General features: G+C 35.2%; 1 protein-coding gene across 6 annotated transcripts in view; it reads right to left on the reverse strand.

The window, feature by feature from the left end:
- The window catches only part of LOC100511343 (platelet glycoprotein 4), a 68,365-nt gene that overhangs the window by 21,543 nt on the left and 29,483 nt on the right, over positions 1-17,339 (reverse strand). For all 6 annotated transcript variants that reach the window (XM_005667697.4, XM_005667698.4, XM_084977322.1 and 3 more), the window contains 5 exons: positions 9,313-9,460; positions 8,701-8,880; positions 7,321-7,412; positions 4,889-4,935; positions 1,875-1,944 (listed from right to left, as the gene is read on the reverse strand). In XM_005667697.4, coding sequence (XP_005667754.1) covers positions 1,875-1,944; positions 4,889-4,935; positions 7,321-7,412; positions 8,701-8,880; positions 9,313-9,460 — 537 coding nt within the window. The remainder of the gene's footprint in view (positions 1-1,874; positions 1,945-4,888; positions 4,936-7,320; positions 7,413-8,700; positions 8,881-9,312; positions 9,461-17,339) is intronic.

The following is a 17,339-nucleotide window of genomic DNA, read 5'->3' on the forward strand; positions in this document are numbered from 1 at the left end:
TATTAGAACAAAGAATCCAAAAATTTATATGGAATCAGAAAAGACCCAGAATTGCCAAAGCAATCCTGAGAAACAAAAACCAAGCACAAGGCATAACTCTCCCAGACTTCAGGCAATATTAAAAAGCCACAGTAATCAAGACAGTTTGGTATTAGTATCAGAGCAGACCAGCAGACCAGTGGAGCAGAAGAGAAAAACTAGAAATAAACCCAGACACCAATGGTCAATTAATCTTCAACAGAGGAGGCAAGAATATAAAATGGGGAAAAGACAGTCTCTTCAAGCGGTGCTGGGAAAACTGGACAGCTGCATGTAAATCAGTGAAACTGAAACATACCCTTACACCATGCACAAAAATAAACTCAGAATGTCCTAAAGACTTAAATGTAAGACAAGTTACCATCAAACTCCTAGAAGAGAACATAGGCAAAACATTCTCTGACATCAACTGCACAAATGTTTTCTCAGCTCAGTCTCCCAAGGCAAGTTAAATTAAAGCAAAAATAAACCAATGGGACCTAATCAAACTGAAAAGCTTGACAGCAAAGGAAACCAAAAAATAAGGACAACCTAAGGAATGGGAGAAAATAGTTTCAAACTATGCAACTGACAAGGGCTTAATCTCTAAAATACACAAACAACTCATCCAACTCAACAGCAAAAAAGCCAACAACACAATGGAAAAATGGGCAAAAGATCCAAATGGACATTTCTCCAAAGAAGACATACAGATGGCCAAGAATCTCATGAAAATATGCTCAGCCTCACTGATTATTAGAGAAATGCAAATCAAACCTAAAATGAGGTACCACCTCACACCAGTCAGAATGATCATCATTAATAAGTCCACAAATAACAAATGCTGGAGAGGGTGTGTAGAAAAGGGAACCCTCCTACACTGTTGGTGGGAATATAAATGGGTACAGCCACTATAGAAAACAGTATGGAGGTAACTTAGAAAACTAAATATAGAACTAGCATATGACCCAGCAATCCCACTCTTGGGCATATATCCAGACAAAACTTTCCTTGAAAAGGATACATGCACCCATATATTCATTGCAGCACTATTCATAATAGCCAAGACATTTAAAGAACCTAAATGTCCATCAACAGATGAATGGATTAAGAAGATATGGTATATATATACACAATGGAATACTATTTGGCCAAAAAAAAAAAAGGAAATAATGCCATTTGCAGCAACATGGATGGAACTAGAGACTCTCATACTGAGCAAAGTAAGTCAGAAAGAGAAAGCCAAATATCAAATATCACTTATATCTGGAATCTAAAATCTAATATACATATCTGGAACCTTTCTACAAAAATGAAAATCATGGATACGGAGAACAGATTTGTGGTTGCCAAGGGGAGGGGGAGGGAGTGGATGGACTGGGAACTTGGGGTAACAGATGGAAACTATTGCCTTTGGAATGGATAAGCAATTATCCTGCTGTATAGCACTGGGAACTATATCTAGTCTCTCTCTATATATAGATGGAGCATGATAATGTGAGAAAAAAATGTATATATGTATGTGTGACTGGGTCATCTTGCTGTATAGCATAAAATGGACAGAACACTGTAAACCAGATGTAATGTAAAAAATAAAAATCATTTAAAAAATGACAAGGATGGTAATGATTTTCACTATGCAAAATATCTTTCCATAACCTTCAAATTTTTAAAAAACTTTATAAACAAGGGAATTTCATATTGTAGTCATTCTTTATATATCAGGAAAAATGTCCCTAAATATACTTTACTTTTATCAAATAACAAGATTAGTAAGAATGAGCTTTGAGGTCTGTGTTTTGTCACTTGGAGAAAGAATTGTGACTTGCAGAAATAAATCTGTCTGTTTGTATTACCTGCAAATTTCAGATGCAAAGAACCGCAATACCCGGGTCTTCTCAATGAAAGGTGGAAATGAAGCTCCATCTGTTTAAAAGTCAGTAGCAAGGGATTAGGTTTAGGTATAATTAGACAAATCTAGAAATCTCAATTCTAGGATTGTTAATAGAAATATAATGCAAACAGTATATGTAAAATATATGTATATCAAAATTCTCCCATAGCCACATTTTATTTATTTATTTATTTATTTATTTTTGTCTTTTTGTCCTTTTTTAAGGCTGCACCCATAGCATATGGAGGTCCCTAGGCTAGGGGTCCAATCAGAGCTGTAGCTGCCGGCCTACACCACAGCCACAGCAACACTAGATCCAAGCCACGTCTGCAACCTACAACCACAGCTCACAGCAACGCTGGATACTTCACCAACTTAGTGAGGACAGCAACCTCATGATTCCTAGTCAGATTCTTTTCCGCTACACCACGATGGGAACTCTTTTTTTTTTTTTTTTAGCCACATTTTAAAAATGAAACCAGTATAAGGTATATTTTATTTAACCCATTATATCTAGAATATCATCATTTTGACATAATCAATATACAAACAAAATCTCAAAATGCAGTGTCTATACTCATACACATTTCAGTTTGTACTAACCCAGTTCCAAGTGCTTAATAGTGACATGTGGTTAGCAGCTACCACATTCAAGTTTGTATACTATACACATTCACTGATACTCAGTTTTATATTAAATTTTCCCACTCCTTAAAAATAAAGTTTAAGAAATGGCTGAATTACTTCTTAAAACTGTGATCATGATGTTTTAAATCTCCCACCCCATTAGTAGAATAACACTTTTCTTACCTTGAGGATAACTTAGAGCTCTTGTTTTGTAAGTGTTGTCCTTACTTTTAATAGTGATGTGTCCATCTGCCCTAATGACTGATTCATATTTTTTAAATCATATACTGAAGTACTTTCACTAAACAGAATTTAAACTCATGGTTCAAGAAATCAAACTAAAAGTCTATTGAATCTCTAGTATGGCTTTCATCCTTGCCACACACTAGACATAAGAAGAAATAAGTTTATAATTCCTCCCTTTGTTCTACACATTAATACCAACAAAATGAGCCATCACTAAATGCATTTGTTCAAAACTGTAAGACCCATGCTTCTGTTATGAATAACATGTTCTTCTTGGGTAAGTGCACCAACCCTCAAATCTTATTATATTTTACTATACTCTTGTGATAAGGGATATGTAAGAGAAGATCACAGTTAATCCTGATGTTGAGAGAATGGGATATTGGAAATTAGCTTAAAGTCCCCAGAGAGGTCCTTGAACGCACATTGCCTACAATAGCCTTCCCAACACCTTAGGCATTAAAGGAAAAGAATACATTGAAAAGCTTTAAAAATCATTATCTGAAATACCTTGAAGATTATATGATGCCAGCAGCAATTACCATGAGTCATGACTGTATCAGAGCCGATCCAAGCAGGACTATTTTTCTTTTCAATACATTCAAACTTAAATCAATATTTTCATTTTATGTCTCTTTAAACTTATTGAGGAAGTTAGAGAAGTTACATCCAAGACATGATGAAAACACATATGGACATTATACATTTCATTAGTTTCTTTTTTTAGTGCCATAATCAAGAATCTCTCTCACAGAGATTCCATTAGATTTCCTGGCCTGTCCTCAGCTCCTAGTTTGTTTTACTTTCTGTTTTCCACTTAGATATTTTTACCTTCATGTCTGACATGCATATATTTACATTATTGTTGCTAATGAATCTTCTACCTCCCTTTTTCCAACTTCTTAGTTTTGGACAAAGTTGTTACATATATTTTTTAAACCCATAAAGAATACCATTCCGGAGAAACAGTATATTTTTCTCTGTATCTAAGCACTGAAGTTTATGTTTATAAAATTGCTAGAGTTATGGTATTTGAACACCTGACTGTTTATTTGCATAATGTACTTCTTAGATACGAATTTCTTCACCCACTCCTCTGACTCAAAAGTGTTAGAAACCAAAGTCAATAGTGGTTTTTCTATTTTTTTCTATAAGAGTATGTTAACAAAATTTAAACATGCAAAGCTCAGCAATACCTTTGGAGAAGTAAAGTTTCCCTATGTTTCCTTTTTATTTCCTACAATTTATGTAACTTTGTATTTAACACTTCTTCATCTTGATTTTATCACTTTCCCTTCATTATAATTACTTGGTGAGGTACTGCCTCACCAGCTTTGTAAACATTATGCTCTGCTTCTGCTTTTTAGTAACTAAAAGCAGACTTCTAATTTTAATTACCTCATGGAATTCCATTCTCATTGCATTTTATAGTCTTAATTCTTAAACTGATAGGCATATGTGTGCTTTGCTTTTAATCAAGAAGAATAATAAGCCAGATCTAACCACACTGTAAATCTAAATTCATAGTACTTTCTTCTCAGCTCTAACTCAGAATGTTCACTTTTGTGTACATTTTTCATAGTTAGTACATCTGTAACCCTGTTTTTGTTACTGTGCTGTACTTTTCTCTCTCCTTCTGACCATCATATTTAAAATAGAAGGCTCTTCTTGCAAGTTCTCTGATTCTACTTCAGCTTAAAATCTCACTTGGAGGTATGTCTTTACCCTTTATAATTATCTTGATTTTTGATTCTTTTAGTTACAGCTTATTATCTGTGCTGTATTTACAAAACATGTGAACAGTAACTTCTACTTTAAGATTTTCTATCCCTTTCTGTAGCCAAGAAGGAGTTCATTAAGATTTTCCAGGCAAATGTTTCCCCAGGAATGCAGTAAGGCTAATCCTTAATAGTTAATCTTCAGAAATCCCATCACATCAGGTAGACATTTACACCCCAGGTAGAGACTTTGAATTATGTTGTAGGGATATAAAGATTAGTAAACATACTCTCAACCCTCAGAATATTGTAAGTATGGCGGTATATTTGTGGAAGAAAGGAGGTGGTTTCACTATGATTATTACCACAAAACAAATGCCCTTACCTGTACCATTAATCATGCCACAATAGCTTGGCCAATAAGGGAGATTCCTTAAGAATTAAAAAAAAAAAAAAAAAAGAAAAAGAAAAAAAAAGAAAGAAAATGAACATTCTCAATCCAAGAACACATTCTTATGTTACTTTGTTATGATTCAGTACTTCTTCTAAAACAATATTGATTAGACTAGATGTGACAAATGCTAAGTTTAAGATATGTTCTCAAGCATTTGATCCGTGTTTAGTTGAAGTTTTCATTTTGTTGAGATAAATGAAATGCCTGATACTATGAAGTGGCCAGATTAAAAAATAAAAACTGCCAAATGTTATTAGTTAGGAATAATGTAGAACAGAGTTTTGCAAAAAGAAGATTGAGAAGTATTTACCAGAAATTTAGGGAGTTCCCAACATGGCTCAGTGGAAACATCTGACTAGCATCTATGAGGACACAGGTTTGATCTCTGGCCTTGCTCAGGGGTTAAGGATCTGGCATTGCCATGAGCTGTGTGTAGGTTACAGAATCAGCTCGGATCCTGTGTTGCAGTGGCTGTGGCATAGGCCAGCAGCTGTGGCTCTGATTCAACCCCTAGCATGGGGACCTCCATGTGCCATGGGTGCAGCCCTAAAAAGATAAAAAAACAAAACAAAACCATAAAACCAATCCCCCTCCCCCACAGAAATTTATATTTTTTTGGGGAAAATAGTTTTCCCAATGGGAATAATGGATTATTTAGTAGTATACTTAATGTTCAAACTGAATGGAAGGAAAATATTAAATGGAAAAGTGATGTATACTCAGTACGAGGGAGAAAGGGGGTCTATAGAAGAAGAAACAAAGAGAAGCAGATGCTTAATCAATAGAGAATGGAGGAGCTCCCATCATGGCTCAGTGGTTAACAAATCTGACTAGAAACCATAAGGTTGAGGGTTGGATCCCTAGCCTTGCTCGGTGGGTTAAGGATCTGTCACTTCATGAACTGCTGGTATAGGTCACAGATGAGGCTCGATCCCACATTGCTGTGGCTCTGGCATAGGCCAGCGGCTACAATTAGACCTCTATCCTGGGAACCTCCACATGCCACGGGTGCGGCCCTAAAAAGACACACACACACACACAAACAACTACAAAAAAAATAGAGAATGTAAACATACGGACAATCAATTTATACTCCCCCTCTTTTAACTCTTGCATGAACTGACGTTAAAGCAGGACACAGTTCATAAACTTACACACTGGTATCTTAATAGGATATATTTATATATCTGTAAGCAACAAAAACAGTTGTAATATTTTCTCTGCACTCTGATCTATTATTTGGTGTGGAAAAATGGGTTTGTCCTAACGTGCCATCCAATAATATGTCAAGGCATGGTGTTGCTTTTTTTTTTTTTTGTCTTTTTGCCACTTCTTGGGCCGCTCCCGCAGCACATGGAGATTCTCAGGCTAGGGGTCGAGTCGGAGCTGTAGCTGCCAGCCTATGCCAGAGCCACAGCAACGCGGGATCCGAGTCGCGTCTGCGACCTACACCACAGCCCATGGCAACGCCGGATTCTCAACCCACTGAGCAAGGCCAGGGATTGAACCCGCAACCTCATGGTTCCTAGTCGGATTCATTAACCACTGCACCACGACGGGAACTCCAAGGTGTTACTTCTTTTTAAACAGAATAAGCTGTTAATCATGATCAGTCTTGCTATGATCAGTTCAATTAATTTCGTTATAATCTTAAACCAATGTGAAATTCTTACTGCACTTAGAAACTCCTAGTAACCCTGAAATGAGCATTTAGAAGTGCTGGTTTTCCTCTATTAGACTCTTATTTAGAAAGTATGCGACTATGGACTCTAGAGGAAAAGGACTACACAGTGAGCATTTGACTGTTTTATGCAAAATTTTAGGTAGGGATGCAGGTTGAAGCAGTGGTTACTTAAAACATTTCATCTTTTTGCATTTTGATTACCTTTTTCTTTGTCAGGAAATACCTGATCTAAAATACATTTTACTTGAGGAGGAAAAGCTTTCTCCCTTGATATTTATTGGAGTTCTTCCTATTTTAAGCATATGGTAAATTAGATACACTCCAGATGAACATGCAGGAGATAAGGAATAAAAGGAAATAATGTTTATATGAACATATCTCATTCTATTACTACCTCACAGGATGCATGCTCTTTATTTTCAGATTCTAAAATAGGTAGTTTTAGCACTTAAAATGCAAATTGCATTTTTGTATTATTAATGTTTATACAAGCTGACTTATCAATGCAGAAAATTATTTCAAGAAAATTTGGAAGGGGAAAGTCATGAAAGCACTGTCATGGATATAGGCAGGTCTGTTCCATAGGTTGGTGCCTGCGCTTTACCACTTGTTCAATAAGTTTCTTGCCTGCCTTAGAGTACCCTAGTAAGAGATAGACACACTTGCTTTGGAAACTTACTTTTTGCCTTTATATGAGTCAATTATGGCAACTTTGCTTGCATCATTCTTTCCACTGAAAACTTTATAAACTCCATCTGAAGTATTGTGGTGCTGAAAAGATATGTACAAGAAAAAATTACTTCTAGTATGAGCCATATTTTCCAAGTTATAAAATATGTAATTAATTCATTTCTGAATTTCTAGATTACTAGTAGTTCATAGTTAATTTGTATGATTTGAAATGTATCTACAATAAAGTTTTAAAATCATTGGTCTTTAACCTTTAGAAAAGACAGAGCACTTAGAAATAAGGCTAAATGCTGAGACAAAGGAATAAAACTAATATCAGAAGCTGGCATGGTCTAACTCCTTGTCATGACTAAGCCAGAAAGGCCATTTTGATTACTCTTCCTATATAACTGAGGTGAAGAAATAGTGAAAAAAACCTAAGAGAACAATGACAGATTTCTAGAAGAATCCTCTATATTATGATGCATAATAAGTGGTTACTAAAGATTTGGGATACAAAATTAAAACCAGTATTACCCAAGCAAGGAATTAAGAGTATTTGAGATAAGTATAGTAACTTAATTTATTATCCCTTAAGGCTTTCTCTGTTTGTATTTAATTGGTGAATAACCTTGCAATCCTAAAAACCATCTAGGGTAAAATAGCAACTGTGAATTTGAGAATATAACTAATATCTCATAAAATACAAAGTGAAATAATAGTCAGATTTTCAGTTCAGTAGTCACCTTGTCCTATTTATAATTCAAAACATTGTTATAACTAAATACATCACCAAGTTCTCATTTCCTTCATCTCCAAGCCATCACTTCATGACATTTGTTGTTTACTCAAAGTTCATATTAAATAATTCTATGAAAATATGCCATTGCTGTTGTATCAATATCGTTGTGTGCAATTTTGGCTAACTTTTAAATTTACATTAAAACACATTTGCATTAAAACAAATTAAGAGGTCTAGAGAAGGAGTAATGACATGATGAATATATGATGAATATATTTAATATAAATATATAAAAATATTACATTAAACTTGACTTTTTTAAGATGGGAAATGAAAACCAAAAACAGTGTTCAAAGCTTTACCAGCTTACAACTTATTTTAGACAACTGCATATTTATTTATGAGAATGGATACTTGATTAAATTTCAATTTCTTAATTTTAAATTTAATTGTTAATTTCAGGTAAGCAAATTTTCTGAACTAGAAAAGTTAAATCCATGTGAAGTAGAGAGTTTTAAAAAATTAGAGGATGTAGTCCTAGATCAGAAAGAGGTTTAACACACTAAATTATAAATTTATGAATTGCCAATGCCATTTTATTTACCCAATTTAAGTGTAACAATATCAACATTCATATTTGGTACTCACAGGATAAAACATACCAACTGTGGTAGGAGTGGAGTATGGAATCAAATTCAAGAATGGATCTGTATAGCCCCACAGTAGCTCTTTCAAAGTTCTCTTTTGAAACATAGACGACTTTGACCTTTTTATAAATACATTGAGTATCAGCTGAATAAATGCACTTGGATAGAGATGGGGTGCGGCCTACAAAAAAATTTCTGTTTAAGACAACAATTGCAGTATCAGATTTTTAACAAATAACTAAATACGAGAATTAAGTTTATTTAAAACAACTTTTTATTGTATCTTTAAAATACTGCCAAATCTTGCCAGGAGTAAGGGTGCAATGTTTTTTCATCTCTGAATAAATACATTTCTCTGCCTCAGTGTGAGCCATATGAAGAAGAATTTAAGTTAAATCCGACATTTTAATAATACACTTTAAGTGATGTTCTAATTCAGTTGATTGTTGTATGATTTTGTCATCTTTTCAAATGACCATAAATCATAATAATGAGAGAAGAACACATTTTTCAAAAATGACAAAGGATATCTATTGATATTATAATCATGAGATTACTTACAATGGATTCTAGAGTATATCAAAACAAATGATTTTGCTGTTTGTATACTCACTGCTACAGCCAGATTGAGAACAGTGAAAGTATCATTTTCTGTTCCAACTGACAGTGAAGGTTCAAAGATGGCACCTTTGGGCTGTAGGAAAGAGACTGTGTGGGTCTTAGGGTCCTGGACTATATTTTTCTTGGCTAGATAACGAACTCTGAAAAACAGAAGTAAATAAAATTCAAAATAATTGTTTCAAGTGAATATTAAGTCTCAAATGTTGTTTATTCCTACAACTAATAATTTTTGAATATGTTTAGTATATCAGAAATTATGTTAAGTAGATTAAAAAGATAAATAAGCCAATGCTGGGTCTCTAGCTAACTAGAAAAGGGAGGGGTCTTAAATTTATGTAGCAGGGGAGAAGGAATAAGTGCTATTATTGGAGTTTTCACAGAGTCTGTGGGAAAACACAAAAACAGGTACAAACCCAGGCTTGAGATGGTTATGATGGGGATAATGGACAAAATACAATTCCATATAAGTGGTGTGATGACAAACAGGAGTTTAGTTAGACAAAATAGGGTAGAAATTAGCAATGAAGTAAGAAGTAAAAACATGGTGTAATTTTAGAAATGCAAATGTTTCAGTATGGTTGGTTAAAAGACTCTGAGTAAGGAGAGTGTTGGAAATAAGACAACTAAAATAGGCAAGATCGCAAAGATAAAAGTGTTGCATCCCATATGCAAATGTTTAACTTTTATCCTGATTGTCAGGTGGAGAGGGTAGAGAGGGAATAGTAAGAGCATGTTTTCTTATATTAGAAAGACTGTTCAAAGTACACAGCCTTTCCAACACTAGCTTTTCCATAATTTCCAGTATTTTAATAAGAATTAAGATAACTACTAGAATATAATTTCTGCTTTACAGATAAATTTCCCTCCATCCCGCTCCCATATTTTATATACTTATTAATTCTAAGCTCCTGGCTCTAACTGCTTAGCCAAAGTACCACCTACTATTAGGAATGTGGTGATGGGTGATTATTATGGAAAAAAAAAAACTCTTCCAAGTATGAGATATTTACTGAGATGAAATAAGGTAGACATTGCTCTGTCATATATTTGCATTTCAGGTTTTAATAGATAGTTGCAATTATTTAATTAAAGACCAAAAAATGCATGGGATTGAAATGTAAAAAACAAAACAAACCAAAAAGGTGACATATTTCAATCAGGTATAATAAAAATATAAATTCCTGTAGAGTAGATTATGAGTATTTTGTTTTCCCCAGCCACAGCAACCATTACTTGGTAAGTTCTCAACACAGTTTTTTAAAATGAATAAATTAATTAATGGCTCACATAATCTCAAAAGACGATTCACACATATATAGAAATATATTTTACTTTCAGTATAATTTCTTCAAAGCTTTATCACTGAGTATGGTAGGCATTCAAAGAATATAAAAATCTGAAACAGCACACTGTACAGTTTATTACTAGTCAATTACTATTTTCTCTTAGATAATTGTATGTTAAAATTAGATTACATATTATTAAAATTTAAAATTAAAATGCTTTTATTTTCAGGAACATTTATGAATATATAATAATTGAGATAATGGCAAAATAATTGTGACCCAATTCTAATTTACTTACATTGTACTTACAAAACTATACCAGTAGATGGCACTTACTAGGAGAGAAATCCTTTAAATTGAGGCCTGAGTTTAGAATATACTTATAAAGAGAACATAATCATATAATTTTTTTATTTAAAAATTAGAATATATATATGGGTTTTATTTGTTATTTATTTATTTATTTTTTTTGGTCTTTTTTTGCTATTTCTTGGGCTGCTCCCACGGCATGTGGAGGTTCCCAGGCTACGGGTCCAATTGGAGCTGTAGCCACTGGCCTATGCCAGAGCCACAGCAACGCGGGATCCGAGCTGCGTCTGCAGCCTACACCACAGCTCACGGCAACGCCAGATCGTTAACCCACTGAGCAAGGGCAGGGACCGAACCCGCAACCTCATGGTTCCTAGTCAGATTCGTTAACCACTGCGCCACGACGGGAACTCCTATATGGGTTTTAGAAAATGTTACTTAATAAGGTCAAAGTGAGCAATTTGCCTCAGATTTCACCTCAGATGGCTTTCTGTGTACTCCTGCAAAGCACAATAACCAAAAAAAAAAAAAAATTATACTGGATCTGAGGATATTCTGAAGGAATTACTAAGTCTTCATAGGGATGGTGCAGGCTGGAATATATACTATTAAGATCTCAATCCAGGCATTTTTATGCTTTGACCTATGTCATACCCTTTCAATCAAAGTTCCATCAAGGTCAATTTAACAGTCAAAAGCCAAACAAGCCTGTTGTTCTGTTTGAGGAGGGACATCCTCCTCCACTTCTAATTTCAACTGAATTCGGGGTATAATTCATGGGGAGGTAGGTTCCCTTCAACATGTGAAAACTCTCAAACTAGTAACTTTTTCTGAAAAGTTGTTTTCCCATTATTTAAGGCATCTATCTGATTAGATACTCTCTGTTTTGGTGACATCATGAGACAAGATGACTAGTAGTTGATTAAATTTCCCTTTAACACTGTTATGTAGTTTATTGTTTAGCTGCAGATCCAACTTCTCTTCTTCAATGGTCCCCTCTTTGCTTTTTCAAATAAATTAATTATATCTACTGCATCCACTTTCATCCCTTAGAGCTATAGGTTAAACCATCTGAGAATAATTTTGCCTTTTGTCTTTTTAGGACAGCATCTTTGGCATATGGAAATTCCCAGGCTAGGGGTCAAATAGAAGTGCAGCTGCCAGCCTACACAACAGCCAGGGGAATGCCAGATCTGAGGCACGTCTGTGATCTACACTGCAGCTCACTGCAATGCTGGATCCGTAACCCACTGAGCGAGCCCAGAGATCAAACCTGCATCCTCATGGATACGAGTCAGGTTCATTACCACTAAGCCCTGACAGGAACTCCCTAAGGATAAAATTTGTAATAGTTGTCACCTATCAGAGCAGGACTAAGATAGGATTCAATATTATGCTGATGTTTTCTCATACCCCAATTAATACACTTAAAAGTAAAAACAACCCTTCACAAACAAAAAACCCAAAACCATGATGTTCTCAAATTCTAATAACTATTCTTTTTTCTCATATGTATTCACTTATTATAGGGTATGATATTTAAATTATTTAACTTTTTTTTTTTTTTATTTTCCCACTGTGCAGCAAGGGGGTCAGGTTATCCTTACATGTATACATTACAATTACATTTTTCCCCGTACCCTTTCTTCTGTTGCAATATGAGTATCTAGACAAATTTCTCAATGCTATTCAGCAGGATCTCCTTGTAAATCTATTCTAAATTGTGTCTGATAAGCCCAAGCTCCCGATCCCTCCCACTCCCTCCCCTCCCATCAGGCAGCCACAAGTCTCTTCTCCAAGTCCATGATTTTCTTTTCTAAGGAGATGTTCATTTGTGCTGGATATTAGATTCCAGTTATAAGTGATATCATATGGTATTTGTCTTTGTCTTTCTGGCTCATTTCACTCAGTGTGAGATTCTCTAGCTCCATCCATGTTGCTACAAATGGCATTATGTCATTCTTTTTTATGGCTGAGTAGTATTCCATTGTGTATATATACCACCTCTTCCGAATCCAATCCTCTGTCGATGGACATTTGGGTTGTTTCCATGTCTTGGCTATTGTGAATAGTGCTGCAATGAACATGCGGGTGCACGTGTCTCTTTTAAGTAGAGTTTTGTCCGGATAGATGCCCAAGAGTGGGATTGTGGGGTCATATGGAAGTTCTATGTATAGATTTCTAAGGTATCTCCAAACTGTTCTCCATAGTGGCTGTACCAGTTTCCATTCCCACCAGCAGTGCAGGAGGGTTCCCTTTTCTCCACAGCCCCTCCAGCACTTGTTATTTGTGGATTTATTAATGATGGCCATTCTGACTGGTGTGAGGTGGTATCTCATGGTAGTTTTGATTTGCATTTCTCTTATAATCAGCGATGTTGAGCATTTTTTCATGTGTTTGTTGGCCATCTGTATATCTTCTTTGGAGAAATGTCTATTCAGGTCTTTTGCCCATTTTTCCATTGGGTGATTGGCTTTTTTTGCTGTTGGGTTGTATAAGTTGTTTATATATTCTAGAGATTAAGCCCTTGTCGGTTGCATCATTTGAAACTATTTTCTCCCATTCTGTAAGTTGTCTTTTTGTTTTCTTTTTGGTTTCCTTTGCTGTGCATAAGCTTGTCAGTTTGATTAGGTCCCATGGGTTTATTTTTGCTTTTATTTCTGTTGCTTTGGGAGACTGACCTGAGAAAATATTCATGATGTTGATGTCAGAGAGTGTTTTGCCTGTGTTTTCTTCTAGGAGTTTGATGGTGTCCTGTCGTATATTTAAGTCTTTCAGCCATTTTGAGTTTATTTTTGTGCATAGTGTGAGGGTGTGTTCTAGTTTCATTGCTTTGCATGCAGCTGTCCAGGTTTCCCAGCAATGCTTGCTGAATAGACTTTCTTTTTCCCATTTTATGTTCTTGCCTCCCTTGTCAAAGATTAATTGACCATAGGTGTCAGGGTTTATTTCCGGATTCTCTATTCTCTTCCATTGGTCTGTCTGTCTGTTTTGATACCAGTACCACACTGTTTTGATGACTGCGGCTTTGTAGTATTTCTTGATGTCTGGGAGAGTTATGCCTCCTGCTTGGTTTTTGTTTCTCAGGATTGCTTTGGCGATTCTGGGTCTTTTGTTGTTCCATATAAATGTTTGGATTGTTTGTTCTAGTTCTGTGAACAATGTCATGGGTAATTTGCTAGGGATTGCATTGAATCTGTAGATTGCTTTGGGTAGTATGGCCATTTTTACAATATTGATTTTCCCAATCCAGGAACATGGAATATCTTTCCATTTCTTTACATCTTCTTTGATTTCTTTGATTAAAGTTTTATAGTTCTCGGCATATAGGTCCTTTACCTCTTTGGTCAGGTGTATTCCGAGGTATTTGATTTTGTGAGGTACAATTTTAAAAGGTATTATATTTTTGTATTCCTTTTCTAATGTTTCATTGCTGGTATACAGAAATGTGACTGCTTTCTGAATGTTAATCTTATATCCTGCTACTTTGCTGAATTTATTAAACAGTTCAAGTAGTTTTAGGGTTGAGTCCTTAGGGTTTTCTATGTATAGTATCATGTCATCTGCATACAGTGACAGTTTGATCTCTTCTCTTCCTATATGGATGCCTTTTATTTCTTTTGTTTGTCTAATTGCTGTGGCTAAGACTTCCAAAACTATGTTGAAGAGCAGTGGTGAGAGTGGGCATCCCTGTCTTGTTCCAGATTTGAGTGAGAAGGCTTTCAGTTTTTCCCCATTGAGGATTATATTTGCTGTGGGTTTATCATAAATGGCTTTGATTATATTCAGGAATGTTCCCTCTATACCCACTTTGGCGAGGGTCTTGATCATGAATGGATGTTGGACTTTGTCAAATGCTTTTTCTGCGTCTATTGAGATGATCATATGATTTTTGACTTTTTTTTTGTTAATGTGGTGTATGATGCTGATTGATTTGCGTATGTTGAACCATCCTTGTGAACCTGGGATGAACCCAACCTGGTCTTGGTGTATAATTTTTTTGATATGTTGTTGGATTCGGTTGGCTAAGATTTTGTTGAGAATTTTTGCATCTATATTCATCAATGATATTGGGTGATAGTTTTCTTTTTTGGTGGTATCTCTGTCTGGTTTTGGAATGAGGGTGATGGTGGCCTCATAGAATGTCTATGGGAGTATTCCTTCCTCTTCAACCTTTTGAAAGAGTTTAAGGAGGATGGGCACCAATTCCTCTTTATATGTTTGATAAAATTCACCTGTGAAGCCATCTGGTCCTGGACTTTTATTTGTAGGGAGTGATTTTATGACCTCTTCAATTTCATTTCTAGTGATCGGTCTGTTCAGTTGGTCTGTTTCTGCTTGATTCAGTTTTGGCAGGCTGTAAGATTCTAGAAAATTGTCCATTTCTTCCAGATTGTCCAACTTGTTGCCATATAGTTGTTCATAGTATTCTCTTATGGTTTTTTGTATTTCTGCTGTATCCGTTGTGATTTCTCCTTTTTCATTTATAATTTTGGTTATTTGGGTTCTTTCTCTCCTCTTTTTAGTGCGTCTGGCCAGGGGTTTGTCAATTTTGTTCACCTTTTCAAAGAACCAGCTCTTGGTTTTATTAATTTTCTCTATTGTTTTTTGAGTCTCTATTTTATTGATTTCTTCTTTGGTCTTTATAATTTCCTTCCTTCTGCTGACTTTAGGACTTTTTTGTTCTTCTTTTCCTAGTTCATTTAGGTGGAAGGTTAAGTTGTCAATTTGGGATCTTTCTTCTTTTTTGAGAAAGGCCTGGATTGCTATAAATTTCCCTCTGAGCACTGCTTTTACAGCATCCCATAGATTTTGAGAGGTTGTGTCTTCATTATTATTTGTTTCAAGGTAGTTTTTAATTTCCTTCTTGATTTCCTCATTGACCCATTGGTTTTTTAGTAGCATGTTGTTCAGTCTCCATGTAGTAGGTTTTTTCTCTTTCCTTTTCCCATGGTTGGTTTCTAATTTCATGGCATTGTGGTCAGAGAAGATACTTGAGATAATTTCTATGCTCCTAAATTTATTGAGATTCGCTTTGTGTCCCAATATGTGGTCGATTCTTGAGAATGTTCCATGAGCATTTGAGAAGAATGTGTATTCTGCTTTTTTTGGATGTAGTGTCCTGAAGATATCAATTAAGTCTAACTTTTCTATTGTTTCCTTTAGGATCTCTGTTGCTTTATTGGTTTTCTGTCTAGAGGATCTGTCCATTGATGTGAGGGGGGTATTTAGGTCTCCTACTATGATTGTATTCTCATCAATATCTCCCTTTATGTCTGTTAATATTTGTTGTATGTATCTGGGTGCTCCTATATTTGGGGCATATATGTTGATGATAGTAACATCCTCTCCTTGGATGGATCCCTTAATGATTAAATAGTGTCCTTCTTTGTCTTTCTTTCTGTCTTTTGTTTTAAACTCTATTTTGTCTGATATGAGCATTGCGACTCCTGCTTTTCTGTCATGTCTATTGGCGTGAAATATTTTTCCCCACCCTTTCACTTTCAATCTATATGTATCTTTTGTCCTAAGGTGAGTTTCTTGTAGGCAGCATATTGAAGGTTTTTGCCTTTTTATCCACTCAGCCACTCTGTGTCTTTTGATTGGGGCATTCAGTCCATTGACATTTAAGGTGATAATTGATAGATGATTATTTATTGCCATTTGAACCTCGTGTTCCAGTTGATTCTATGGTTCTCCATTCTTCCTTTCTTTTTTTTTGTTGGATGGTCTCCTGTTATTATCTGCTTGAGTGTTTTTTTTTTTTTTCCATTTTTTGCAAATGCAATATTTGGTTTTGGCTTGTGGTTGCCCTGTTTTTTAAGTATGCTAACCCCTTCCCATAATTGTGTGTTTTAGCCTGATGGTCCTGTAAGTTCAAACACTTCATTACTATATTAAAATTAAGAAGAGAAACATCCCAACAAACAAAAAGGGTTATTTACCTCCTGACATCCCTTGCCCACATTTTATGGTTTTGATGACTCTTTTTTATTTTTTTCTTTTTAAGTTTATTTTGTTTGAAACATGTTCATGATTAAATCTGTATGCTGGCTTATTTGAGTGACTGCTCTCTTACTGCGGTTTCCTCAGTCCTAGTTCTTCCTCTTCTTCTTTTTTTTGTTTCTTTTCTTTTTTCTTCCCTTTCCTTCCTTTCTTTTTGGTTTAGAGAAGCCCTTTCAATATTTCCTTTAACCTGGGTTTTGTGTTGCTGTATTCTTTTTTTGTTTGTTGGAAAAAATTTTTATTTCCCCTTCTATTTTAAATGATATTCTTGCTGGATAGAGTATTCTAGGTTGCATATTTTTTCCTTTTAGCACTTTAAATATCTCTTGCCATTCCCTCCTGGCCTGTAGTGTTTCTGTAGAGAAATCAGCTGATATTCTTATGGGGGTTCCCTTGTAGGTAACATTCTGTTTTTCTC

This window comes from Sus scrofa, chromosome 9 (genome assembly GCF_054392235.1).
Source record: "Sus scrofa isolate SSC_HxYL_T2T_F1_AM1 chromosome 9, Sscrofa_HxYL_maternal_Yorkshire_Landrace_v2.0, whole genome shotgun sequence".
Classification (NCBI taxonomy): Eukaryota; Metazoa; Chordata; class Mammalia; order Artiodactyla; family Suidae; genus Sus; species Sus scrofa.